General features: G+C 51.5%; 1 protein-coding gene across 2 annotated transcripts in view; it reads right to left on the reverse strand.

The window, feature by feature from the left end:
• tiam2b (TIAM Rac1 associated GEF 2b) overlaps nucleotides 1-26,313 on the reverse strand; it is a 31,446-nt gene extending 5,133 nt beyond the window's left edge. Inside the window, exons 1-15 of one of the 2 annotated variants that reach the window (XM_084700562.1) lie at nucleotides 26,200-26,313; nucleotides 13,112-13,333; nucleotides 11,766-12,977; nucleotides 10,072-10,564; nucleotides 9,734-9,906; nucleotides 8,651-8,875; nucleotides 7,453-7,638; nucleotides 7,076-7,216; nucleotides 4,928-4,987; nucleotides 3,856-4,023; nucleotides 3,430-3,534; nucleotides 3,099-3,177; nucleotides 2,131-2,220; nucleotides 1,709-1,936; nucleotides 830-936 (exon numbers count right to left, since the gene is read on the reverse strand). In XM_084700562.1, coding sequence (XP_084556688.1) covers nucleotides 830-936; nucleotides 1,709-1,936; nucleotides 2,131-2,220; nucleotides 3,099-3,177; nucleotides 3,430-3,534; nucleotides 3,856-4,023; nucleotides 4,928-4,987; nucleotides 7,076-7,216; nucleotides 7,453-7,638; nucleotides 8,651-8,875; nucleotides 9,734-9,906; nucleotides 10,072-10,564; nucleotides 11,766-12,971 — 3,261 coding nt within the window. In that variant the 5' untranslated portion in view covers nucleotides 12,972-12,977; nucleotides 13,112-13,333; nucleotides 26,200-26,313. Of the gene's footprint in view, nucleotides 1-829; nucleotides 937-1,708; nucleotides 1,937-2,130; nucleotides 2,221-3,098; nucleotides 3,178-3,429; nucleotides 3,535-3,855; nucleotides 4,024-4,927; nucleotides 4,988-7,075; nucleotides 7,217-7,452; nucleotides 7,639-8,650; nucleotides 8,876-9,733; nucleotides 9,907-10,071; nucleotides 10,565-11,765; nucleotides 12,978-13,111; nucleotides 13,334-19,635; nucleotides 19,938-26,199 lie in introns of those variants that run through there. The other variant, XM_084700563.1, reaches the window with a different exon arrangement.
• Between the last annotated feature and the right edge of the window lie 221 nt (nucleotides 26,314-26,534).

Raw genomic sequence — 26,534 nt, forward strand, 5'->3', positions numbered from 1 at the left:
GATCCCTTCGACAGGCCGGCCACAGACCATGCAGGAGGCAGCGTTGGACAGCACCCCAGTCAGCTTGTCCTTGACGGACTGTCTGAGGAACGTCAGGCTGAACTTGGAGAAGAGGTGTCCAGCCTCTCCCTCCTCCTTCTGGGGTAGCACCCCGCACATGGCCCCTACGGACGGGAGCGGAGCTCCGGCGTTTTGCCACTGGCTACACTTGTAGCTGGACACAGTCGGTACTCTACATGCCAGCACCAGGCGTGGTAACCCCTCCCGATAGCCATAATCCTTGGGTTAGCTCTATTTTCTCTCTCACTCAGTCATACACACTTATGGAGTAAAGCCTGGATTAGCGGTCTGCTCAGGGGTCATGTGCTGACAGGGCTGCTCTCGGCTCGGCTCGAGCAGGCTCAGAGGAAGCAAGGACAGCTAGCCAAGGAGGGATTCCAGTGGAAGCAGAGAGAGTGAATTATAAGACTCAAGAGGACATAGTGTTTGATTTGCAGTTCTGAGGCTGAGTTGAGTTTAAATTCAGGGTAGGACAGAAGTCAATGGTGTGAGGGAGTCTTCTGGAAGTATTCCGTTTTTTTTCATGTCTGTATTGTTCACCCTCAAATGAGCAGTCTTTCTCGTCACAAGAAAATGTTTAGATTGATAGGATGTGATATGTATGTCAGTAGGTCAGGTTTGGGGTCACCTGTGGTTTTGGACAGAGTCCAAATGTGTCTTGGATTTCTACTACGCACAAGTTGTTTTCACCAGTAAATCCTAAGTACTCACAGTAGGCACGCTGTGAAACACAACACACCTACTTTAGCTTACACACACTCCAGCTCACCTGTGCAAGGTGCTCTGTGTCATCAATGAGACGTGGGGGCGGTGACGCGTCGTCAACGGCAGATGCAACGTAACTTTCTGGAACCTCCTGGGTGACCAGAGTCATTTCTGTGGAACGGGAAAGACAGACGGGACCAAATAATCAAATGGAGAAGAAGACAGAAATGGCTGACATTAGCTGAGGGAGAATTCATGGGTTTGAAGCGCTCCAGGCAGCTGTCTTCCCCAGGGAAGGGGCATCGCTGCTGGGTAGTTAAGTGGACCTGACTGGTGTCAACGAGCATTGATCTAACCTCAGTACACACACAGTGGGGAGAGGCAGTTCATTTGGCCTCGTGCTCCTGTCCCAAGAGCTTTTAAACACGGCACACCGGAGGCCCACAAGAAAACAGCACATCGCTGTCATCTCACTGCTTTACCACAAGCACAATTCCTTTGTCAAGGACGCCAAACCCTGAATACCCACGGCTTCATCTGAAAACTCATTTCAAACATAAATATCCTTGATTGTCTTCCCAGAATTTTTATAAATAGCTACTGTGGTCATGATGAGGACATTTAGCCGGCGACTGTGTCGCGCTGCCCAGTGAAACTTGCCATCTGTCATCAGAGCCCACTAATTAGAACAGCGTGCTGTGGCGTCCCCAGCCAGGCCTGAACACACAGCATCACTGGGTGGTGAGGCGTTTCCCTCACACACACACACACACATAAACACACACACACACTGCCTCAGGTAACTGGGCTGAAGGACACTGCTCTCTGATGCTCTCTAGTGGCAGGGAGAAAAATCTAGAATCTGGCTAAGCCTTCACACAGAAGATTTTTAAAACAATTAAAAGGAAGAGCATGTGGCTCTGGCGATGTCATAGATGTTTACCTTCGGGCCAGGGAGGGGGGTGGTTGAGGGGGGGCGGGGGTGCGGGTGCACAGGACTCGTCGGCGTCACAGTCCGGCCAGGCGGAGCTGAGGTCCCGGGAGCTGGTCTCCTCACGTCTGAGGAGCAGCTGCAGGCTCAGGTGGCTGAAGAACACCTGCATCAGGCCCAGGTCCAGCGTGGACACGCTGGCCCCGTTCAGAACCAGGATCTCATCGCCGGCCCGCAGCCCTGAGCAGAGGGATCGATCACACCGGTCAGTACTGAGATATGTACATGCAGAGTGATTCAAACTATAGCATGTATTGCATATGGTAGTTATATGTAGATATATTTATAGATATATACATAGGTCTGTGATCTTGATTTGAAAATGTAGCTGTTGTCTTTCAGGGGCCTGTGTTGGGGACAGCACCAGGACCTACCCTCAGTGACGGCCAGCCCAGCAGGGCTGACCTCGCTCACGAACACGTGGCTTCTCCTCAGTCCGTCCACGTGGCCGGTGACAGCGAACCCTGCATGAGGAGGGACAACAGGTCAGAGCACTAATACTCCAGGTTCATGCTCTGTACTGTGCAGCAGGGCTGTCCCACTCTGTACTGTGCAGCAGGGCTGTCCCACTCTGTACTCTGCAGCAGGGCTGTCCCACTCTGTACTGTGCAGCAGGGCTGTCCCACTCTGTACTGTGCAGCAGGGCTGTCCCACTCTGTACTGTGCAGCAGGGCTGTCCCACTCTGTACTGTGCAGCAGGGCTGTCCCACTCTGTACTCTGCAGCAGGGCTGTCCCACTCTGTACTGTGCAGCAGGGCTGTCCCACTCTGTACTGTGCAGCAGGGCTGTCCCACTCTGTACTGTGCAGCAGGGCTGTCCCACTCTGTACTGTGCAGCAGGGCTGTCCCACTCTGTACTGTGCAGCAGGGTTGTCCCACTCTGTACTGTGCAGCAGGGCTGTCCCACTCTGTACTGTGCAGCAGGGCTGTCCCACTCTGTACTGTGCAGCAGGGCTGTCCCACTCTGTACTGTGCAGCAGGGCTGTCCCACTCTGTACTGTGCAGCAGGGCTGTCCCACTCTGTACTGTGCAGCAGGGCTGTCCCACTCTGTACTGTGCAGCAGGGCTGTCCCACTCTGTACTGTGCAGCAGGGCTGTCCCACTCTGTACTGTGCAGCAGGGCTGTCCCACTCTGTACTGTGCAGCAGGGCTGTCCCACTCTGTACTGTGCAGCAGGGCTGTCCCACTCTAGTCCTGGGCAGATACCCTCCTGTAGGTTTTCACTTCAACCCCCAGCTATTTAGCTTGTCAACAAGCTCTCTCTCTCTCTCTCTCTCTCTCTCTCTCTCTCTCTCTCTCTCTCTCTCTCGCCCATTCAAATCCAATGTTATTGTCTGACTCACCAAAGTCCACAGCGCTGTGAGGGCGAGAGAGCCGTATGGAGAACACGTTGAGAGGGAACACCTCCAGCTCCTCATACACCTGTCCACCACAGGAAGATCATCATCATCATTGATCACATCTTATCGATGTGTAATGTCCTCAGGGAATAAGGAGTAGTGACAACGACTAATGATGTAGTGGTGATAGAATGACTTCACAGGGCTGTTCAACCCTGCTCCAGGAGAGCTACCCTCCTGTAGGTGTTCACTCCCACCCCAGGTGTAACAATGGAATGAAAGAGTAGGATTGGACAGTATAGTGACTGAGGGGGTTGTGAATGTTGTGGCTCACCAGGTTTCTGATTGGGTCACTGGGGGCTGGGGTACTGAGGTCCCAGTCCTGGCCTGGTCGCCTCTTCACACGCAGCCAGTGCTGGCTGGGGTCCAGCTGCCTCTCCTGGAAGCAGAGAGAGAAAGATCAAGTGAGACCCAAGCTTGTTCCACTGAATGAATAAGGAGGCATTCAAATCCCCCTTCAGCCAACAGGATGTGGTGAACCAGCTCTTTTAACGCAGGGAAGGTATGAATGATGAAAGTATCAAGAGCAATTAAACCGGCTGAGCCCCCCTACAGCTATCCTTCCCCTATCATCTCATCCTCTTCCCTGTACCAGTCAGTCACCAGAGGATTCCTGGGAATCTGCTGACACTGGGGTTTCAGATCCAGCTGGTTTGTGTGGAACATGTTTTAGTGATGAGTAGGGCGAGTTTGTGCTTACCTTACATGCCAAAGACAGCACGTCTGATACGAGCAGGTCTGGCGTTAGGGGCAGCGTGACAGCTTGGTCGTCGGGCATGTTCACACAGACAGGAGGTTCTAAGGTGCAGTACCACGGAAGACCTTCAGAGGGTGCTGCTGGCTGTGTTTTGGAAGGCACGTCCAACCTCTGAGAGCAGGAAAAGGAGACAAAGAGTAAGAGAAGGGGAAAAAAGAGAGAAAGTGTTTATTAGTCTTCTGAGTGTGTGGACATACTTTGTAGCTTAATAAATAAATGAGCACATCTTTGAAATCCTTTGTAAAAATCTTGTCTTAGCGGACCTCTGCCTGAGAATGCACTTAAACATTAAATATTTACTTCACCGACAAACCGACAACATAAAAATCTATAATTAAAACCAGTTTAGAACCCATAAGATACCTATGTTGACATGTCCCTCACAGCTGTTTTATGAGTCTGTTGAACCAAAGCCAAAAGCCACTGAATACGCTCAGCAACAGGTCAGCATGTGTGTGCGTGTGTGTGTGTGTGTGCACACTGGCAAGTGGAGAGGCATTCTCTGACAGCACAGAGGGATTAACACTGAGTGACAATGGTGTTCTAGTGGAATAAAGGAACTCCATCCAGAAGCACCCCCCCCAGCCCCTTTCCCCCCTCCCCCCAAGGATCCTGCAGCCCGCCTCACGCCTGCCTGTTTGCACTGAGGCAGAATCAACAGATCAGCAGGCTGTTGTGACAGCTGTACTAGGCCCGGGTCCGTGTGAATGGAGATACCCCCCCCCCCCCCACACACCAACTCTTTCCTCCATCCCAGGATTACGGAGTCTGAGGAATGGACGGGCCACAAAGCAGCCTAGCACCTGGAGTAGGGGACACATGGGGGCAGACTCAACAAGAGGATGGAGAGGGGTGGAGGGGGTGGAGGTGATGAGCGACATCAGGCTTTGATAACCTACCACCGGATGAAATAGGAGTTTGGGAGTGCAAACAAGAAGTGAAGCACGGTATGATGAATCTGTATTCATTTAGCCGACAACAAAAGATGTATTTCATCTAGCGAGGTCGACCGTACCTCAGAGCTGCACATGCTGGGGGCGGGGCCTCGCAGCCCGAAACTCTGGCCTTCGAAGACCTGCGACACAGAAAGAGGACGCACACATTCACAAGAGTGACTCGGAAGAAAAATGCACTCAAAATAATAGAACAGGGGTCTATATTTACATTTAATTAAAAGCTATCTGTCTATACTAAAGACTTTGATACTAATTCGGATCCAGATAGAAACCAAAATGAACCCCGAGGAGTCATGGGAAGGAATAAGCGGTCTGGCTGGGCTGAAATTACAGGTCTAGGAGTCAGGCAGATGGAACAGCCGTAATCAGGCCTGCCAGAGGATGGAGACTGTCTCCTCTAGCCGCACGCGCCAGTCTGACACCCCCCCACCCCACACACACACACACACACCCACGCACGACCCCCCCCCCCCGGCCTCCGGCACCAAAGACTGTGGACAGGACCTCCACGTAGGTCAGGTGGCATGCCTGCGCCAACCGTGATTCTGTATCACGGCATCCCAGAATGAAAGTGCCCTCATTAGTGCTCCGCCTAAACACAAGTTCTTCTTTGATCCAGTATTTTTTCTCCGGTCCTTTGTGTCTGAGGAGGGGGGTGGGGGGTGTGGGGGACGACGGCGTGGGGAGTGGGGGATTCATGTCACCTCACGATCACAGCTCTCTGGAAGCAATTACAACATACTCTGTGACTGACTACATAACTCCCTCCTCTGACCCCCTCACATAAAAGTGGGCTGCTGGTAGAGAGCGGGGAGGGTAGAGTTACCCCCCCCCCCCCCCCCCCCCCCCCCCCTTGGTGTAATGCTGCTGGACGTTTAGTGGACAGTGTGGTTTACCCAAACCATCTGTTTGTTCCCACTGGCACGCTGCAGCAGCTTGCTACAATTAACCACATATGGCGTGTAGTAATGGCTCCTCTATCTGTGTTCCACTGACTGGCCTGTCTGAGAGGGGTACTTTCTCTGACTCATGACTTTGACTGCTGGGGAGGTCTCTCTCTTTCTCTCTCTCCTTCCCTCTGCCAGTCAGGAGGGAGTCATATATGGACATGTCACACATTAGCACACCCCTTGGGCATGATCAACTGCTGCATCTCTGTCTGAACCATCATGAGGCCATGCCACAGGACTAGGCTGAGATAGGGTTTATGTGTGTGCACATGAAGGCCATTGAGGGAATGTCAACAGAGAGCACGTGTTTGGAAAGAGAACATGTCTGTATGTCATCCCTCTGGAAGAACCAAATCATTGATGGGGGGGGGGGGAGCAGAGAGATATGTCCTCCACCAGGGGTAACATTGATGACAGCTTCTCCCTCAGTCTAAATATAGACCACTCTGAAGGGTCTAACTGAGGCCTGTGGAGCCTGGCTTGCTGTGCAGCTGGCTTGTGTACACAGGAATGAGCGATGGGAGATATCAGCAGCTCGCCACATCCCCGAGGGGGGGAAACAACGTCTTCCCTCACTGGACGCTTTGACTCTGGAGCGCTTCCAAACCTCCTCAGAAGACGGCTTTACGACGTGCTTCCCCTGCTCTTCCTTGCTTGCGAGTCAGAGTACGAGAAACGAGCACGGGGCATGTGGGGAGGGGGGGGGGTGATTTATGGGTCGCGGCCCACAAGGAACGCTTAAACCACATTCCAAGAACCCGCCGCCCCGATGGGTTTATCAAACAGCCTCTCTGTTCCAAACAGAAGGGCCCACGGAAAAAGAAAAAAAAAGCGTGCCGTCCAGTCAGGAGCCAAGGGGTCCCTTGTAAACCGTTGTTTATACAGGTGATAAAAAGGAGAGAGGCAAATGGCAAATGGGGCGCCCGGCACCACCAAAAGGGTGTAGCCCCCCACAAATCCTTCCCAGCTGATAGGCTAAACCAGTCTAATAGAGTCTTCGCCAGGCTAATCCACAGAAGCTAGCTAGCGCTCAGCTTCACCTCGCTACTCCACTGTGTTGTTCACATCACAAGTACCACTGACCAGTCCGGTTTTCCAACCTTTTGTTTGGACCGCTGTTGCGTGTCCGTCTTTCCGCCTTTCTTGTCCTCCTTTTTGACCCTTCCTGCCCACCGTTGCAATTTAAGTTTATCCTATTGGTTACCCTAATCACAGGGGGGCGGGGGGCAGGACAGGGGTGGTCAAATGGAACAGTACCTGGGACGCAGACTGCTTCCGGCTGTGTTTGGTCAGGCTGTCCAGGCCCTTGAGGGACGAGAAGACCCCCCTCTTGTTGCGCATCCCCCGGGAGAGAGAGCGACAGCGCCTCCGCAGGGTGGCGTCGTCACGCGTGCAGATCTGAGCGCAGAAGAGAAGGGGGGGTTACTCGAGTCTTGTACTTGTACCACCTCAAGTACCTCAAGTACAAGACCTCATCTGAAGATTATGTTCACGAGGAGCCGAGAGGATTTCCGCGTGTCTGAAGTTCAGTCGTACGAAAAGCAGTTGGACTTTCATCAAACTCCATCGGGTTTTCTGAGAAACCTCATAGAAAGGCTGTGTGTTGGGGGGGGGGGGGTGTTGCAGGTTCTCACCAGGGCGTGGAAGGAGGACACTGAGAAGATGCCCAGCCGGCCCAGGGTGGTCTTGGAGGGCCGGCCAGCCACAGCCAGGAGACTCTTGGGGTTAGGCAGCTCACTGCCCTGCAGGCTGGCCAGGTAGCAGCGGACACGGAACAGGTCCATGTTGAACTTCTCCAGGTTCTGCTCCCACTGCAGGATCTGGGAGATGACAGACACACGCACACACACGCAAACACACATACACACACATTCAGACATACAAGGTCAAGACACAGGAGGATGGGGCCCTCAGCAAATGGTCTCAATACAAACAAGCCACACCGCCTCATCTAATCTCTCACTGCAACCAGTGAGGAGGAACGAGAGGAATCTCTCTGCATGGACTCTCTCTCGTCTACTTCACTCAGGAGGGCTCTGTAATTGACTGAATGGACGTGAGATAAGAGTTTAATCTAGAGATGAGACCCTAAGAGCCTCACTTCAAATGGCAGAGCGCTGGTATCACTTTCAGAGAGAGAACATCAAAGAGAGCGAGGGGCCTGGAGATGATCCAAGCTGTACCAGGGGTTTGATCCCCTAACCCTCCCCCTGTCCCCCCCCCCCCCACCCCCAACACACCTCCTCCCCGCAAACTGGCCTTGACCTGCAACCCCCCCGCAACCCTGCATCATTAAGAACAAAGGATGTTTAAGTAGCCTTAATTCGGTTCCAGTAAACCCGCTCTTGTTTTCTCGTAGGCAGGGGGTAGTCTAATGGTAAGCAATGGGCCACAGGCTGACTCACTGTCAACACATCAGCATTTGGTGTGTTCCGTTAAAAAAAGAAGGCCTCGTCTGGTTTTCCTGTCAGAGTGAAGCTCTATGTGGAGCGAAGAACATCTGGAACGTTCATTAAAACTGCACATGCGACGGCAACATAGTATGTTCTACAGTGTTTCCCAAGACAGAACTTCTAGGAATAGGTTCCATAAGGACGCCTTAGAGTAATGATGCAGAGGGCAGAGGCCTAGAACCAGAAGGATGTCATACAGGTGGATATCTCATCTTCACTGGCTTCAGAACACCCTGGTTCCTATTTCAACCCCAGAAACTAATGACCAAATTGACCAATTTACCTCACCGCTTTATCTGAACGGCCCGGGCTCACCCCGGCCCTTTGATCTCTCCACACAGGGATATCCGCCCCAGGACCCCCCCCCCCCCCCACTCACCTGGCTCTCAATGGCCTTCCTGTTCCTCTGGTCGCTGATGACTGACAGCTGCAGCTCGGCCATTTTCTTCATCTTCCCGTCCATGTCGATCTTCTGGAGCAGGGCGCGGGTCTGGCTGCGGAGCAGGCGCACCGTGTCCTCCTTGCCCTGCCGCTTGGCCAGCAGGGAGGCGCTGGCCGAGTGGATGGCCGTCACCCAGTTCTCCAGGTCGGTCTGACTGGCGGCCTGAGGGAAGGGAGGGGGATGGAGGGAAGCAAGCCAGGAGAGTCAGTGCCCAGGAGCGAGGGGACAAACATGGCTCTCATTACCCGGGCCTTTCTTCCGGGCAGACGAGGATCCTTAAGTGCCAGACAAAAGCCCCACTGCACATTCATCTACCCCCCCCCCCACTTCTCTCGCTGAGCAGGGCCAAGGCACTCCCCCCCCCCCCCCATTGCCATGGTGATGCATGGAAGACAGAAGGACGGTGTGATTTGTGTGTCTGGTAAACACTCCGTAACCGAATCATATGGAAGGCCAGAAAGAAGAAAAAAAAAGGTACTTTCACGCTCGTGAAACTGGTGCGAAGGACATTAAGGAGACAAGACTTTCCCTTGTGTGGAGTCTGGAAAAAAGGCGGTCAACAGCTCTATGCCAACAGGAGAGAACGTTCTTCTTCCAACCCCATCACTTAAACTCCATGATGGAGGACAATAGAACTGAGAGGTTGGCAGTATGGGCAGGATATGAGTTACACCAGCACAGTCATTACAGACCACAACAGCCACACATAAAAATCCTAAAATGCACCAGAGGCCAGTCCAGGCTTGTGGTTCACCCATGGACATAGCATGGGGCCCGGACTGGAAGAGCTATCACGTGCCAACATCACGCTTCTCTAACCCTTTCTTACAGTCATACCCCACATCCCTGGAGCACAGAAGACAACATACTCACACAGAAAACCCCCTACATGCTCACTCACACTGCAGATTGAAACATTGAAAAGACAGACGCAAAGATAAGGCTCTGAGCAGATCGGAACAATGTCACCGCGCAGACGGACGAGAAGGAGAGTCAGGAGGAGCGTGGGAGGGAACTCGCCTGGAACAGGTAGACGTCTCCGTAGGCGTTGCTGAGGCAGAAGACGTTCTCCTTCTTGGGGTGCTCGGGGATGGCCTGGACGACGCTGTCCTCGGCCAGCAGGGCGTAGCGCGGGCACAGCTCCTGCTCAGGTCCACTCTTCCCATAGGTCTCATAGAACAGGAGGGTGCAGCCTGGGACAGGGGTGGACAGCAGCTTAGACCCAGTCGTTTCTCTCTTTCGTTCCTTCCCACCATCCATTCATCCAGTCATCCATCCACTCATCCCACATCTGTTCACGTTCTCATCTACAGGAGGCTTATCTCCAGCGCGTGTGCGGGGGGGGGAGGTAAAGGTACCTTTGAGTGTGACCCAGTACTGCCTCCACTTGCGCCTGGCCACCATCTCCAGCTTGCGGTCCTTGTGCACGGTGAGGAGGGGCTTGAAGGAGAGCCAGCCCGCCCTGCGCACTACGCCCTGCTCCTTCTCAAACAGCAGGTCCAGCTGCTCCAGAGAACCCAGGGAGCCTCCGCTGCTGCTCCCGGCCTCGCCGCCTCCCTCCTCCCCGTCGGCCTCCTCCTCTGAGGGCTCGGGGCGCTCGGGCCCACTGCCCCCGCCGCCCGTCTCCAGCTCCTGCATGAAGTTCTCGTAGATGTTCTGCCTCAGGGCGTCGTTGGGGTTCTGCTGGCCCGGAGGAAAGCGGAAGGATCCAGAGCAGGCGGAGAAGGCCTGGTTCTGGTTCTGGGTGTGGAGGGGGTTCCATGAGGGACAGGTCACCTGGGAGCTTGGCTCAGCCGAGCCAGGGTCCGAGGGGCCACGGAAGACCGCACTGATATCCCCTCCGCACGGCTCCTGAAGGAATATGGAATATGAGTCCACTGTGTGAAAAATTATCTCAATTCTAAAAATATAATAGCTCTATTATTACCGGAGGTCAATAGCAACGCCCAAGATGACAGTTATACAACATTCATTGGCTACAATGCGAAACGGTGACGCTTTTGTTGAATAACATAACATGATCCTAGTCTGCAAGTACATTCGACTCGGCAAACCCCAGATATCATTTGGTCGAAGACAACTTGTTTTGAAAATAAAAGACGTTGATATAATCTGGACCAAATCAGAGGTTGTGTATCTTAATATCTCCAACTTCACACATTTCTTTAATGGCGTGAGGAGGAGGACCGTGTATCACTCCGTGTCCCTATTCAAGTTCCTTAATAGCTATAATTTCCTCTCAAAAGAAAAAGGTATGAAGGCTCGTCTTACACGGCCAGCAGGCTTGATTTAAAGCCAGCACATTCTAGAGCCAAGGCACTGGAAGACTCCATGATGAGTCTTGTTATTTCATTACTCCTTCTCTTGGCCTTTGTCGCAGTAAATGAATCCACCAGTGCATCCAGGCCACACTGTGGTGAAGAATGTGTTGTCAGATGGTATCCGGATCTAAAGCTATTCTTTCCTTTTGAAAAGACTGAAAACAGTATCCCATGAACAAGGTTTACTCCTTGTCTTGTAAATATTTGAAAATGCTCCTCAAATTGCCTTTGAGAGGCCCTATCAGCTATTACATAATTTCTTCCGATAAGACGGCAAAGACAATTTAGATGGTTGTCGGTCTTTGTTTTCTTAAAATCAAAGCCCATTTTGTGCGATGTCCTTTTAAGTTTCAGAGACATTTGACATTTTGTTTAAAGGAATAATCTTTACTGCTATCACAGATTATCCTAGTTTACTGATGTGAGTCATGTGATCAACAAGGCATTGTTGTGACTTTTACAGGACAGTCATGCCTGAACAATGAAATGTTGTGTTCCGCATGACTAGACATCTAGAAGGACCTGCAGCCACCACAGTGACCAAAACAACTCCAACGATAAGATTACCATCAAACAAACTCAGACAGGGGTCTCTAAGGAGGTAGGAGTGGGGGCCAGTAATATGATCAAATCTGTACATGCCCAGTCCATACCCTTCTGTCTCTCTCTACCGAGGTCTCTCCGTCACCCCTTATCCTCTCCCCTTTCCCTTGTCTCCTCTCTCCTCTCACCTGTAGTCTTCTCTTCTTCCTGCTCAGACTTCCTGTCCAGTCACTCAGGCGTCTGATTCGGCTCTTGAGGGAGTCCTTCCTGCTGTTGCCAGCGGCGGCGGCGGCGTTGACGGCGACGGTCCCGGCCTTGCGGCAAGGCAACGTGTGTGAGGAGTAGCGCTGCTCGTCAGGGCCCTCCTCCTGGATGACGGCGTCCAGCACCGAGGCCAGCGAGGCCCGGTGCTGGGGGACGTCCTGGAAGCGGCCTGTGGGGGCCGCTATGCTGGGCGTGCCGTACAGCTCAGCCAGGGACACGGGAGGCGAGCCCAGGCTGAAGTCCCTCTGGTCTGGGTGGAGGATCACCGAGTCCCCTATGCCACTGTCCTCAGTGCGGCCGGAGGAGCAGGTGTTGTAGCCGTTGCTGTTGTAGCCGGTGTTTGCATACTGGCTGGTGCCATCGTCGGTCTGGAACAGCAGGCTGGTGTTGAAGCCCGGGGAGATGTCATCCGTGCGTGCCGAGGAGAAGGTGTTGTAACCGCTGCTGCCGGTGTAGCCGCAGCCTGTCTCCTCCGTCCGGATGGAGGAGTAGGTGGCGTAGCCGCTGCTGGCGTCGGCGGGCGGAGCGCAGGCGAACACATTGTCGGCGAGTTCGGCCGCGTTTCCCCACGGCGAGTCGTACCACGAGCCCTCGGAGCTGAGCGAGCTGCCCTTGCTGGTCCGGAGGGAGGGCTCCTGGGGGGCCGAGGGGTGGCCCGCCAGGGGCTGGCTCTCCACCGGGACCCTCCTGGTGTTGGTGAACTCCACGCGCATGCTGCCGTCCTTGCTGAGCAGCACCTTGGGGCTGCCCCGGCTCTCCGGGGGCCCGCCGGCGCCCGGCCCCACGCTCTCGCCACTGCTCTCCAGGTAACCGTAGCGATGGCCGTCGGTTCGCAACGCGTCGCCCTGGCCGTACCTCAGCGGGGAACTGGGTTTACCACAGGTGGCCCCCTTCCCCGCTCCCTTGGCGAGGTGCTCGTAGTGGCGGGGGCCGTAGGGCTGGCCGTTCTTGTGCTGGGGCAGGTAGCCCCTCCCCGCCCCTCTAGACTTGTACCCGGAGCCCGCCTCACTCCCCCTCCACCAGCAGTGGGGCGACTGCACCTCCTCTTTCCTGGAGTGGAACTTTAGAGTGCAGGATTTCGGTTTCCCCGGAGCGATAAAGCTGCTGTACTGGCTGTCAGTGTTTCCCATTCTGATCTGTTAAAAATAGAAACCCCAGTGAGACATGATGTAGATGAAAACAAAGATGGAAACAGTGAAGAGGATAAAAGCGGTACGCAGGCACACAGGACATTGCGAGGAAAGCAACATATAAACAAAGCTTGTCTTACCCGCTGTAGGTCCGTGGGACAAACTCAGACACTTTTGGGCATAATCCCCTTGTGTTCCCCCTCGTCCGCGCGCCAGCTTTGTGCTGTTGTGTGAGCTCCTCCAAACTGAGCGCCTCGCTCGCTCACACACACTCACGCATCTGCCCCCTCTCTCTCTCTCTTGCTCTCTCTCTCTCTCTCTTGCTCTCTCTCTCTCTCTCTCTCTCTCCCTCGCAGGCTCATCTGTAGGGGAACAGAGGAGGGAGGGGCTTGGGTTAGCTCCACACAGACTGGCCTTGTGTGAAGCCCACTGCGGTCAGGACCCCCCCTCTTTCCAACCCCCCACCCAAAAACTAAACACCCCCACCACACACCTCCCCACTACTTCCACCCTCCCCTCACCCCCCTCCCCCACCCTTCCTCCTCTCCACTCTCCATCCCCCCCCTCTTCCAGACCCTCTTCCATGACGTACCGCTGCCCAAGGACCTTTCTCAAAAGCAGACTTCATTCTGTCTCTTATTTATTTTTGGGTTCTCTGGAATTCCAAGCAATTTTCTCTCCACTTATTTTTTCTTTTTTTTCTTCACTTTAACAACATTAAAGGTTGAAGTCATTGGACAGTACTATTTTAGGTACCGCCACTCCCAACGCCCCCAATTTTATAAAATAGTTTTTTTAGGAACGCTACAACACACACAAAATGAAAATGATAGACTGACAAATCCAATCGGTCACTGGGACAACAAAGTCTTAAGGGACCACCACTACAGCTGTCAACAGATTGAAATATGTTCTAAACAACATGACACAAATGAATTAGGACAACTGCAATATTTCCTGACAAAGAAAAAGACTCTGGGACTTTTACGTCTTGCAAAAGACTCATTTCCTGAGAGAGACTGGAGGGGTCAGGGGTCAGAGTGGACGGTGCTTCACAGAGTTCCTGCGGTAACTAACGCCGCGCTACGCCTATCCTGTCCCTGCGCCCCTCCACCAAGAGAGGACAGGAGAAAGGAGGGTCCAGTACAATACATCCCACCCCTTTCCCCAAACACAACCTTTGACCTTCTCATTTACACAGAGCAGAAAGCACGGGGAGAATCCTTCAGAGCTGTAACGTCCAACTGGACAACAGAGAAATGACTTTCCTGGGGAGGAGGAGGCAGCAGGTGGGGGGGGGGGGGTATTCTCCAGGACAGAATAGTCATTATCACAGCTGTCAGAGCACCGTCACCAGGGCAGGTTGCACCCGGGTGACCCGAGTCAGCCACCGCTCTCTCTGAGAGCCGGCCGATGTCTGCAAGACTCGGGACCGAGGGCCTGTGCTGTAGGGGGCGGAGCATACGCTTTGTGGCCAGGAGTCGGCTCGCGCTCAGACGAGCGGGCGTGAATGGTGGAGGAGGCTGCACTGTTGTGTGACGGCGCTATAGGCCATCTGCCGCCTCCGAGGCTGGAGGCTGTCACCCCCCGACCCTGGCTTTCTTCAGGCACAATGAGTCTCCCCTGTACGCAGTCCAGCCCCGACGTATTGCAGCGGAATGCAGCCGAGCAGCAGCTCTCGTGGTAGAGTTAATGCTATCATTCAGAGACCATTCATCTCTTTGTGTGTGTGTGTTTGCGTGCCGGCGAGCATGTTTGCATTCGTGCATCGGAATGCCACCTGCCCTTGACACGGACGTCGCGTCCATTCAAATGCGTCCCAAGATCAAAGTGGATCGGAGCAAACACCGTTTTTGCTGTGCGAGCATTCTTATCTCGACTCATGGCGAAGTGTTCCCTGTTTTTCTCCGGTCATACTGAAAGAGAGCCTGCTCAGGCTGCCAGAGGATGCCTCCCTCTGTCCCTGCCTCTCGGTCTCCTCCCGCCTGTCGCTCTGTGTTGGAGGGACTATAAACACTCCCGCTGTACATAACCTTAACTGGATAAAGAGTTGACAGGGCATGGCTGATCTTGACAACACCCCAAACAGCCAAGCCTCCGAAACACCAAACCGAGAGCAGACTGGGCTCCGGCCCTCATCCACTCCACACCTGTCACAAGAATGTCATCGCAACACCGGCATGAAGCCAGGAACACCGAAAGGAACATCGGGTTTTGCGATCCATTGGTACGATGCTTTCATGACCACTACAGTCGCAGTATCTGACTGGATAACTAACGCTAGTGTCTGTGTGACAGTGTTTGGAGGAGAAGATCCATGACTGAATAAGGCTTCCTCTCTTACGGCTTACTTTATTTTTTGGGATGTTTTCCCTGGGAACATTATCCACCCAGTCATTAACTGGTCTTTTCTAAGAGTTCAGGTTGGGTCTCTGGTGGTGACCTCTGTAGAGCCTTATTGTGATTGCATGTGAAAAGGGCTCTGAGCAATGCTGATTAAAGATGACGTGATATTTAGTTAAGAGTTATTGTGTTTGATAAGAGTTATCAAACACAATAAAGCACACGCACAAATTATTAAAAAAATATACATTTCCCATGCAGCTATATCTAGACACACAAGGCTATGGTGGGTGTGTTTCCAGCCCCTACAGTTTCAGCATCTGTAGTGATGCCCCCCCCCCCCTCCAATGCTGCGTTCCTCCTGAGGCCGGAAACAGGAAGGACAGAAACACCATAAACAAAAGGAAACAGAAACACCTCCCAGCTCTCTGGGGACGTCAGACCTGCCAACAGCCTCATGTGTGGACGTCAGCAACCTCAACACACACACCAACCCCAACACACACCAACCTCAACACACACCAACCAAGCCACTCTGTTAGTCGCTACCGTACTGGCACCTTCTGTTAGAAGCAACAACAAAAAAACGTTGCACAATGTCTACATTCGGTCTAATTCGGGACCTGACAATGCATGGCTTTGGCCTGAGGGTGCTGTTCTGCTCCAGCCAGGGGTTTGAGGTGCTGTTAGTGGGGTGAGGGGGGAGGGGGTTATGGGGGAGTGGGGGTTATGGGGTGCTGATGTTATGGAGGCCGAGGCTGTGGGTATGGTTTAGGGTGTGGTTAGTGGTGTGAGGGGGGAGTTGGGGGTGAGAGCGTGAAGGGGGGTGGGGGGTGGGGGTGGGGGGGTGAAGGTGCAGGGGTGATTATGGAGGCTGTGGGTATGGCAGCTGGCCACCTGGGAGTCAACCATGACTGGGTCTCTTGTTTGACCTGGAATACCTCAACTGCCACACCGCAACTTAGGATCCAGGCTAGCCACACACACACACACACACACACGTGCATGGATGGACACATGGACAAGGACACACACCCGAGGGTGGAGGTAGAGAGGAACACAGAGGTGAGGACGAGGGATCGTTTTTGGCTGCAGGTGTTTGACATCCATGACTAAATCAAACGTCGGTTAACATTTCAAGGTCTGATGAGTCTGACGATCAAATAACACCAGGCTATCCAGGGAAGGATTTTCCCACTGGGCTTTGCCAGTGCACGTACTCATTTAGAAACAATTGTATGACATGAACACATGCTGCTTAGTATATCAATAGCTCTATTCAAATGTGACTATGACCTGTATACAAGGCCAGTAATAACATGAATAGAAACACAAAACCCCTAACAACAGTCTCCACAAACAAACAGTTTGGTCGCTGCTAAGAATTCCACGGATTGTAATTGGCCGACTAGGCAGACACAACTCTCACCTCCGTCATATCACATTACAGTCACAGGAAACCAGCCATATGAAGTAGACAACAATTCTCTCAATCCCCCCCCCCCACCCCCAACACAAACACACACTCACAACCTCACCGCCCCCCCCCCCCCTCTGGTAGCCAGCCAAGAGGAGCTCACCTCCTCCCAGGTCTGGTGGCAGGCTTGGGTCTGGGAGTGTAGAGGCGGGGGGGGTGGGTGCTGGGTTGTATGGGGGGTGGCCAGGGGAGTGGAGAGAGCTCCACTTCCCATGGGAAAGCACAAAGGGCCTCGATAAGGACCATTGCAGGCGCCGGGCTGCTCCGTCAGAGGAAGTCTACTCAAGCTGGGGCTGGAGGCTAGGCCAGGGCCAGGGCCGGACCCGGGGCTGGGGCTGAGGCTGGGGGAGAGGGCCTGTTTCCTCCCCAGCTCTGTGAGAGGGGGCCCTTGTGTTCTCTCTGTGGGCAGACAGGCGGGGGCCCTGCTGGAACCAGGCGGGGCCAAATGTTAGGTTTGGTGTGGTCCTGCAGCTGTTTCCTCCTCTGGACCATCAAACAGACTGAGGAACACTGGCTCATATGTGCTGTGCCCTCCAAGGCAGGGCACCTGGAACTCTCCATATAAGGCAGTTCTGGTCTAATGGGGTTTGACCCATCTTGATTGGTTTTAGAAGTACGGGTAAAGGCAGATTGGGACATTCTCTCAAGCATTTCTCAACGTTTTTTTAATATTGACAAACACAGCAATTTATTCGCAAATGCAATATTAGCTTCTCCCAATTACCGAAACTCCATTTGACCTATTTTCCTAATTGAATTGACCTCCCTTTAGCCACATCCAGCCACATCCACCCTCTGACTGTGTCTGTCAACTTCCCAACACCAACAAAAGGGTTTTAATCAAATTATCTGTCAATTAGAGTTCGGGAAATCAATCCAGCAGTGCAGCTGTCCAGGCGCTTGGTAAACACGATGGTGTTGAGGGGGTGAGGTTAGCGCCAAACGGCATCGCGACCCTTCGTGGTACATGAAAGGCCAGCTTTGCGACCATGAGATTTACACTGATACACAGAACTGGAGAACCCTGGCATCCATCCCCTGGATGGACAGCCAGGCCACATCCACGTTCCTCCCATACCATACATGGTGGGGAGTGGAGGACAAGCCCCGCTGGAGGGGGGAGGGCTTCCCCTCCACAGAGCACACACTCCTCTTTTCTTTGCGCTTCTTTGTCCCGAAGGGGGGGGAGGAGGACGGGGGCCGGTGGGGGGAGGGACGGGGGCCAGTGGAAGGAGGATGGAGGCCGGTAGGGGGAGGAATGGGGGTTGGTGGGGTGGGGGAGGAGGGATGGGGGTTGGGGGGTGGGGCTGCTAGGCTACAAAGCGGGGACGGGTGCCTGGCGCAGGCCCTTCTATTCAGCCCCCAGATGCCGCCGCCGAGCCCCCTTTGGCCCTCGCTCCATCCATCAATGGGCCGCATTCAATATCGAAAGAAGCTGCAGGAACTCCGATGAGCCCCGACGACGGAAAGGCCGGCCTTCACATGCTGGGTACAATGCCAAGCTAAATGAGGAAACAGGGTGCCACACGGTTGGTGGTGGGTGAATGGCGACGGTCGCACATGCTCTTTGTGTGAGGGAAGCCATATGTTGGCAACACTCCTTTGGCAGAGGCAGATCTTCAAAAGGAAGCATGTCATGTCAACAAATGGGCTTTAATGGAGCAAGGGGAGAAGATGGAGAGCTGTGGATGGTCCAGACTGAATGAGCTCATAGACTGGATCTGGTGTCGGTAATAGCCTCAGCTTCTTGGCTCCGAGTCCCTACTTGGCTGTGGTCCTGCAGTGGGAGCCGTGCTGTGTTTGCTTGAGAGGCTCCGCGCACCTGGGCTGGAGCTGTGGACGGCCACCCTCGCTAATGAGCAGGATGTAGCGGTTAGGGCTAAGCCCATGTAAACACAGGGATACCACAGACCAACCCGATGCCCTTCTAAACACAAACAGACACACACACACCAACTCACATATACGCTAACGTCCACACACGCCGGCTCAAACCCGAATGCACACCAACATACTCACACCAGCTTAAACCCACATGTACACTGACATACACTCACACCAACTCAAACAAGCACCTCCTTTGGCTAAGCTGGGCTACGGTGATGCATTGTCTTTGGTCAGTGGACTCCTTTTAAGATCTACTTAGCATTATCGATCCGTCGTGCGCGCCACAAAAACCTCCTTTGAGTGCACAACTGAGTGGACAAAGTACACTTAAACAATAACGGTAGAATGGGGCCATTTAGAAAACTAAGTACAACAATCCCCGGATTTTAATGGCTTAAAGTTGAATACCGCGCCTATTTCTCCTTAAGGTCAGTGGTAAACGGCTGTTCAGCCCGGGAGGAATGCGAAAGTTTTACAGCAGACTTGACAAAGTACAGCAACTGAAAACCTCTGGACCACATCCACCAATTGTGTCCCCCTGTTTTATTTTCATGCAGGGTATTGTAGCCTGACTGAGCACTGTTGGCAGGCCTATACTGCCAGTCCACAGCCATGGAAATGATCTTGATCGGGGAGAGCAGCTCGGATCTCCTCGCCTGAAGGGCTGTGCAAAAACACCTCTGGCAGAGACTCTGAAGACAAAAGGCCTGCTGGCGGTCAGTCCACACGGGCTGTGCACACGGCTTAGGAATTATGCTGACCCGTCCGTTTAATGAGAAGGTGAGGTTGATCTGAGTGATCTGACCTGAAGCTTTTTTTTCTGTCCTTTTTCTCACGTGCACACGACCCTGCATGCACCTCGCTACACGCTTGGGTACACACGAATGAGCACTCACACACACACACACACACACACATACACACACACACACACATAGTAAAGCATATACAACACACAGGATGTAGTCACTTCCTCTGTCGGGTAGGGTTCGGCAGGCGTCTTCCCCTCAGCTGGTCTCCAACCAATTGGAGTGCTCCTTTCTTATCCAGAATGTGAGTCACAGGTCTCCCAGGGTCAAACATCCCGTCCGCTGCTGTTCCTGTCCTGCTGTCATCGTAGGGTCGGGGTAAAACATGATAACAACCCCCTGATGGACAAACTGAAGAGCCCTGCTAAATCTCTCTTCATAATATCTTCGAAACATATCGTAACTCCCAATAACATCTAATTCTTCACTCTAGCTGAAGTTCAAAACGCATCCTTCACTTCGGAAAGGAGCGCTGAAGCATGACAGCGCCGAGCTAACTTCTCTTCGAAAAAGGGGAACGCATAAACAAACCCCCCCCCCCCCAAAACCAGCCCCTCGACTCGTCTTACGTAACAGGCCGCCCGCCCGTCCTGAGCCAGGGGGGGACGTCGGGAGGAGAGGCACAGAGCTGAGCTCACCAGGAACCACAGAGGATTTAGGAGAGGCTTCCTCACTCCAGCCCTCCTCTTACACAACACGGGGAGAGGCTGGGGAGAGGCTGGGGAGAGGCTGGGGAGAGGCCAGGGAGAGGCTGGGGAGAGGCTGGGGAGGACGGCGAGCGCAGTGGAAAACAATGACGGCTGGAGCCAGAAAGGAGCAGCGGGGCTGTGCCAAAGAAAACCAAGAGAGAGAGAGAGAGCATTTGTACTGCAGCGTGTGCGCTGTCGGAGAAGAGACGGGGAGAAGAAAACAGCGAAGGGAGGGAGGGGTGGCAAGCGAGCGAGGAGTGGAAAAAACTGACGCACCGGGTAAAAGATGTGTCCCTCTCGTGAAATCACTTGTGCACTCCCCGACGCACGCGCATTTTGCACAATCCACTCTTGAATTGATCGCAGTGCCTGCATACCGTGCACTGAAACGCTTAACCCTCATCACCCCCCTGTGTTCAAGTGTAACGCACGGTGATAAACGATGACTTGGCTGAGTTTCCCATAAATCCACTGTGGGAAGTCAACGGGGGAGGAAGGGGGGGGTTCGGTTAGTGCACGTTACATCCTTAATCTGGGGGGTATTACGTCCACCACTCACCCCTTGGGGCTAAACTCCAATCTAATGAGACTGGGGGGTTGTCTGAAAACCCTGGAACCTCACAGGGCCCCGACTCATGTCCAGCTCCCATCCCCAGGGGACCTCCCCAGCTCCTGTAAGGCCTCTCCCCGGCCCCCCGGCCCTCTCACTGGGGAATGGAGCTCCAGCTGAGCTGGCGTGGATGGATGAGTCCCCGGGCGATTGGAGACAGCCGGATATGAACGTTATTGTGACATGCAGGGACCCCATTATGAGGAAATGAGATGCAGGATGGATTCATAAGTGGCGGATTGCGGGTCCTCTTGAGTGCATGTCTATGTTTGTAAACAAGTTGAGGAACAAAAATACTCAGCTTCAGCTGACGGCATGTGTGTGTGTGAGAGTGTGTGTGTGTGTGTGTGTGTGTGTGTGTGTGAGAGTGGGCTTATCTGTTGTGGGAACAAGGAGTGAAGGAGCGGGAGAGGACTATTAGATTGGTAATGAAATGCAGCTGTGCCACTGCGAGGGCCATAAAGACTGGTGAAACACAAGGCCTTGTTATGGGCCTCTCATTAGAAAGGAGGGAGGCCTGGGAAAAGCTTAGCGATGATGTCATAATAACAACGAGGAAGGATACTCAAACTCACTCGAAGAAACTTGCTCCACCACCTCCCGGTCTATCTTTCTGTGTACGAATGGAACCAACCACTGCAATTATGAAACCGCTTGGCTGGATAAAACTGTCGTTCTCCAGGGATAGGGAGAGAAAATTGACATTAACGATTGCTTGTCTGTCTCTTGTTCTGTTGCTGGTTCTCCAGAGGGAAAGAATTAGCATGGCGTCAATTTGACACTGATTTCAGATGGAAACATTGGAAATATTTTGCCCATCTTGTCTAGCCAAGGCTGACAGTACATGGTCTGCCTAGTGTGACCAAAGCCTGGAACTGAAAGAGGATATTGGACTGTATCTCAATGACCATGCGGCGAGCACTAAAAGAGGCAGACGAGTGGCCCCGGCATTGGTTCGAATGATAAGATCCAATTGACTGTAAAATAGCATCAATAAGAGCCTAATGACAGCCACAGGTTTCCAGTGTGGCTGGACTGCGGCGTGGCAGCCAGTTTTTCCAGCCCTGTCAGGAGAAAGGGTCCCCCTTCCACCCAAACCCCCTCTAACCCCCTCAGCTCTCCAGCAAAGCCACCAGGACCAGCGGTGTAGACAGATGACTACCCAAAGACACATGTGGGCACCAAGTCATCCTTTTTGGATCATAGGCTACATGCTTACGTTTTCCTCATCCTTGTAAATCATGTATATTCGTGGTGGAGGTGGTGGTGGTGTTTTTCGGGGGGGTTCTGGAGATCCATGTCTACAGAGCAGACTTCTGGTCTCCATGCTTACACAGCATATGCACACTGTAACAGCTACTGCAAGACAGCACAGCTCAAGGCACTTCATCTTCCAGTAAGTAAGCGGTGGGACAAAATCGCCCACTCGGCCGACACTCATTAAAGGGCAATATGTAGAAGCGAGGGAGCAATTCTGTAGGACTAATTCATATTCAGGACCTTTAAAGTCTGGTCCTTTGTTCCTTTCAGAGAGTCCCCTGCCGGGCTGGTGCTCTGAAGTGACTGAGAGCAGACCAGCAACACATAACTCAGCTGAATCCACTATTTACTTTTCCTCCCAATAGGAGAGAGGATGTGCTTGAGAGTGCATGCATGTGACTGTGTGTGTGTGTCTGTTTGGCTAGAACAGTATATACCTTGTTTAATTTGGGTTAAGGTATGCTCGGGGACAGCACCCTTCTCTTCCTCTCCATGTTGACTTTCAGCATCATGTACTCGATGACACTCAATGGGGCTTTGGTTCCCCAAAAGGGTGTCCGTAGCTCGCTGCAGGCGCGTGGCTTCAGCATACTTAACAGAGCTCGCTGGAGGAACATCCAGCTGAACAAGTTGTCTATGAATTTAACATCAGATCATGAGCAGCCTCTATTCTGGTGTCTAAATGTCCATAAATACAGTGTCTCTATATCATGTCCTCCGGCAGTATTTCAACAACAATCAAATCTAATCTAATCACTAAGTACATTTTCTTGGAATTTATTTCAATGTCTAACCCTTCGAGGTCAACATTTAAGTCTTCATTATGATGAAAATATGAACCAATTATGTTTATTGGCCAGGGGCATTACCTCCCATAATTGAGTTTTAGGTGGTTGAAATACAGATGGTATCAGGGCTGCTCGCGTGCCTTACAATGCAATATGTATAGGGGCTCTCCACCAACAGATGACACGCTTTCTTCATGCCTGGTACACCCAGTCTGATGTTGTGAGCAAGATGGCTTTGTGCAAAAATAACAAACCCTTGGTACAGCTAAGCCTAATACATTCCTTCATCCAATACAAACGGCCTGCTTGCATGAGAAAATAGGGGTTAATTAGGTAGAAAATCCACAACACATTCCAGCCGGCAGCCGTTCAGACAGCCGAATAGAGAGGGAGCTTCTTCATCCCACAGAGACATGCAGCAACCACTGGACCAGAGATGCAGATGCTCTCCCTGCCTGAGACTGACCAGACCTGGAAAATGGAGCCCACCTCTTGATGCAACTTCATCATCTTTGTATGAAAGACAGGAACAAACCTGGGATTAACATGTCGACTTCCAAGTCTATGGGAGCATATGTTTGGCTTTTGTAGAGAGCCTGTTTTAGGCTGCACAATGGGCTACTGCTGTTTCATTCATCACTGTTACCGTTCAAACTTTTCAATTTAGGCCGGTAACTCAGTTAGAGAACATTGCTGATAAGAAGCCAGCAGCACATAAACAAAAATATTTTCCATCTTCTCAAGAAATAAAATACCCCCAACATAAGTAAACAAACGCCTTCAGTCCAAAAGGTAACAGATTTCTAATACCTAGAGATATATTCACTTGTACACTACAAGAACTACAAATGGCCTGATTGAAAATGGTACCAATGACCAGTCTTGTATTGTCTCTCATTAACAAGACAGAGGCATAAAGAAGGGTTAGTCACAGATCATTCAACATTCTATTCATTACCTTGCTGGAACAGAATGTTAAACCATTAGGGGACATATGGCAAAACAAGTGATCACTTTAAAGGTTCATCTCCCTGGTCACATCTGAGAAGCCATCATTATCCATTAGACTAAAGAGGGTAATGATTCATGATTATTGATCGAGGGTAAGTTATTTTTACCTGGTTAACACAAAGAACCATTTGAACAAGTTGGTCGTTCATTTAAACGGCAAAACCAATACTGTCACCGAGCTGTCAATTTGATGGTGCAACCGCAAGACATAGCTTTCCATCAACCTTCAACACTCAAATGTCAACTGGCCTTTGAAATGCAAATCTTCAAAGCAGCTTCATGGAGCTCATTATACAATTATCTGAGGACCTAAAAGGGGTTCATTAGTTGCTTGGACCATTGACCATATGGTCACTGAGGTTGAGACCCGTTTGACAGTGGGGTGCAAATGGCCATCAAATTAGACAGCAAGATAATGGAAAGTCCCACTGTGGGGCCAGGTAAGGGCACCCTGGATGAGGGTTAATGCCATTTCCACGACGTATATATTTCTGTAACCGTATTGTCCACTGTCCAAACTCATTTTATTTGGAACAAAACTCTCCCCAAAAAGACGTAACTGGAAGTTGGATGATGCCTATGGTTGCCACATCAACACAGTCCTTGGTGTCAGGTATCAACATAATATTTATTTGGTCTGGAGTAAAAGACAGACATAACAGAAAGGGGTCTACTTTCCCTATAATAATAACAGCAGTTTACATGAGTCTTACTTGCTAGTGCACAAAGGTAACTAGCTTCGTTAGAAAACCTGTCAGTCCACAGGTCAGAACTGTGTTATTTGAGTGCGAGGGGCATTCCACACTCCACAGTTATGGTAGACCGCTGCATGCTTCCAATCTAACAACAATAATCAGGTGGACCAAAGTCATTAGACTAGGCCATGCAGAGCCTGCCAGCCTTTCCTTCTGATAACCAGATGGTAGTGGTCTGGGCCCATGCTCAACTGAAGTGAAACACTGGGGCCACTGCAGATAACATCAACCAACACACTAGAAATGTGCTACTGCAAAGTAGCACTGACATCAGAAAATAGTATGAGCCTTATTCTTTACCGTTTATGTGTCAAATGTACTGCAAAAAATCTTCACACAGCTGAAAGATGATTCTTTCAAAAAGGTCCTCTTTGACTGGACACACTGGACCTCTAATTCTCTAAGCACACAGTATGGTGTGGCCACCAGCATCACCAATAGAAGAGTGTGTGTGTGTGTGTGTGTGTGTGTGTGTGTGTGTGTGTGTGTGTGTGTGTGTGTGTGTGTGTGTGTGTGTGTGTGTGTGTGTGTGTGTGTGTGCAGATGCAGTCTCTACATGGGTAGAAGCAATGGAGTGGTGACTGCAGGATTGGGTTTCTCTGACAGAGCTCTCTTTGTGCCCATCAACATGCCACAGTCTCCCTGTGGCGCTGGGCTGTCTTTGAGCTGCCTGCCGCCACACTCCAGGACTCCAGTTGGCCTTTTGTACGCTTTTAGGTCTTCCCCAGCTCTGCTGCACCACATCCACCACAACAAAGACACCTCAGGTGGTTATGGGGGGATTTAAGCATTTTAATGGAGGCTGAATAGAGACAGTTACACGGCCAACATGAGGTGAATTTCTTGTTGGATTTCTTGCAGTGTAAATTAGTGTTGAGTTGGCAACATGGATGGGCTTGGGCTTCATATGATAGTAAAATACAGTTGGGGATGGGGGACGGGTAACCTTTAGAATATAACAGTAACTTTACCTTCTGTGAATGATTGAGTTGGTGGAAGACAAAGAACAGCAGGTGTTTCAGACAGCAAAAAAAGAGGTTCGTAACCGGGGAATGGAGTTCTACAGGTCAGAGTAATTTCATGATACCTGACATATCTTTTTCAAATCGAATATAGTGCAATCAAGGGGGAGAAATAAGCTGTTGTAGGCCTACATTACTTTCAAGACAGCACTTAATATGATTAAATACAAATGATATTTGTGTGTATATTATACTATCACTGTCTTTAATGGCAGTATGAAAGACTATGATGCCCATTTTGCGAGAAACTGAATTATTGAAAAACTGCCGAGAGACTTATGCTACAACAAAACGAAACGGTGACAGTCAATCTAGCGCAAAGTCTGGTTTTAAACATTCTCCGTTTTAGTGTGATTATATATAACATCAAATGGGGGTTACGTACTTAAATTTAATGTTTGAGAAAAAGCTGCTAAAGTGGAAATCGGGTTGCCTATGAGTCGACAAATGAGTGAACTGTATTTAAGCTTATGATAAACTAAGTTGCAGTGCTGCAATGTTTTCCCCAAAAGTAGCTACCTTTTAGAGTGCACAGTGTGGTTTCGGAATAATGTAAAAATAAAATCGTGCTACTTACCAAACGTGTTAAACTGCAAATTACTCCACTATTTCTGTTTGCGTCTATGTAGGTTCATACTATGAGGTGTCCTTTCTCGATAACTAAAAGTACCCTCCGCAACACTGTCCACTCCCAATTGTACAGTACGCGCATCAGTACATCGATGTTTAGGTGGAAACCACACCCCCGCCGTAATATCCTAAATAATGGTGTATAAAGAACTCGGGGTTTGAAGTTTCTACTTACATTTACACAAATGCCTTCAGTTATTATTTGACATATTAATATCATATAAGTTTATACCTTATTCTTAACCATTTGTATTATAGAGTGTGTGGAAGTGTACCGGCCTC

This window comes from Hypomesus nipponensis, chromosome 6, assembly GCF_054491055.1.
Source record: "Hypomesus nipponensis isolate SF chromosome 6, ASM5449105v1, whole genome shotgun sequence".
Lineage (NCBI taxonomy): Eukaryota > Metazoa > Chordata > Actinopteri > Osmeriformes > Osmeridae > Hypomesus > Hypomesus nipponensis.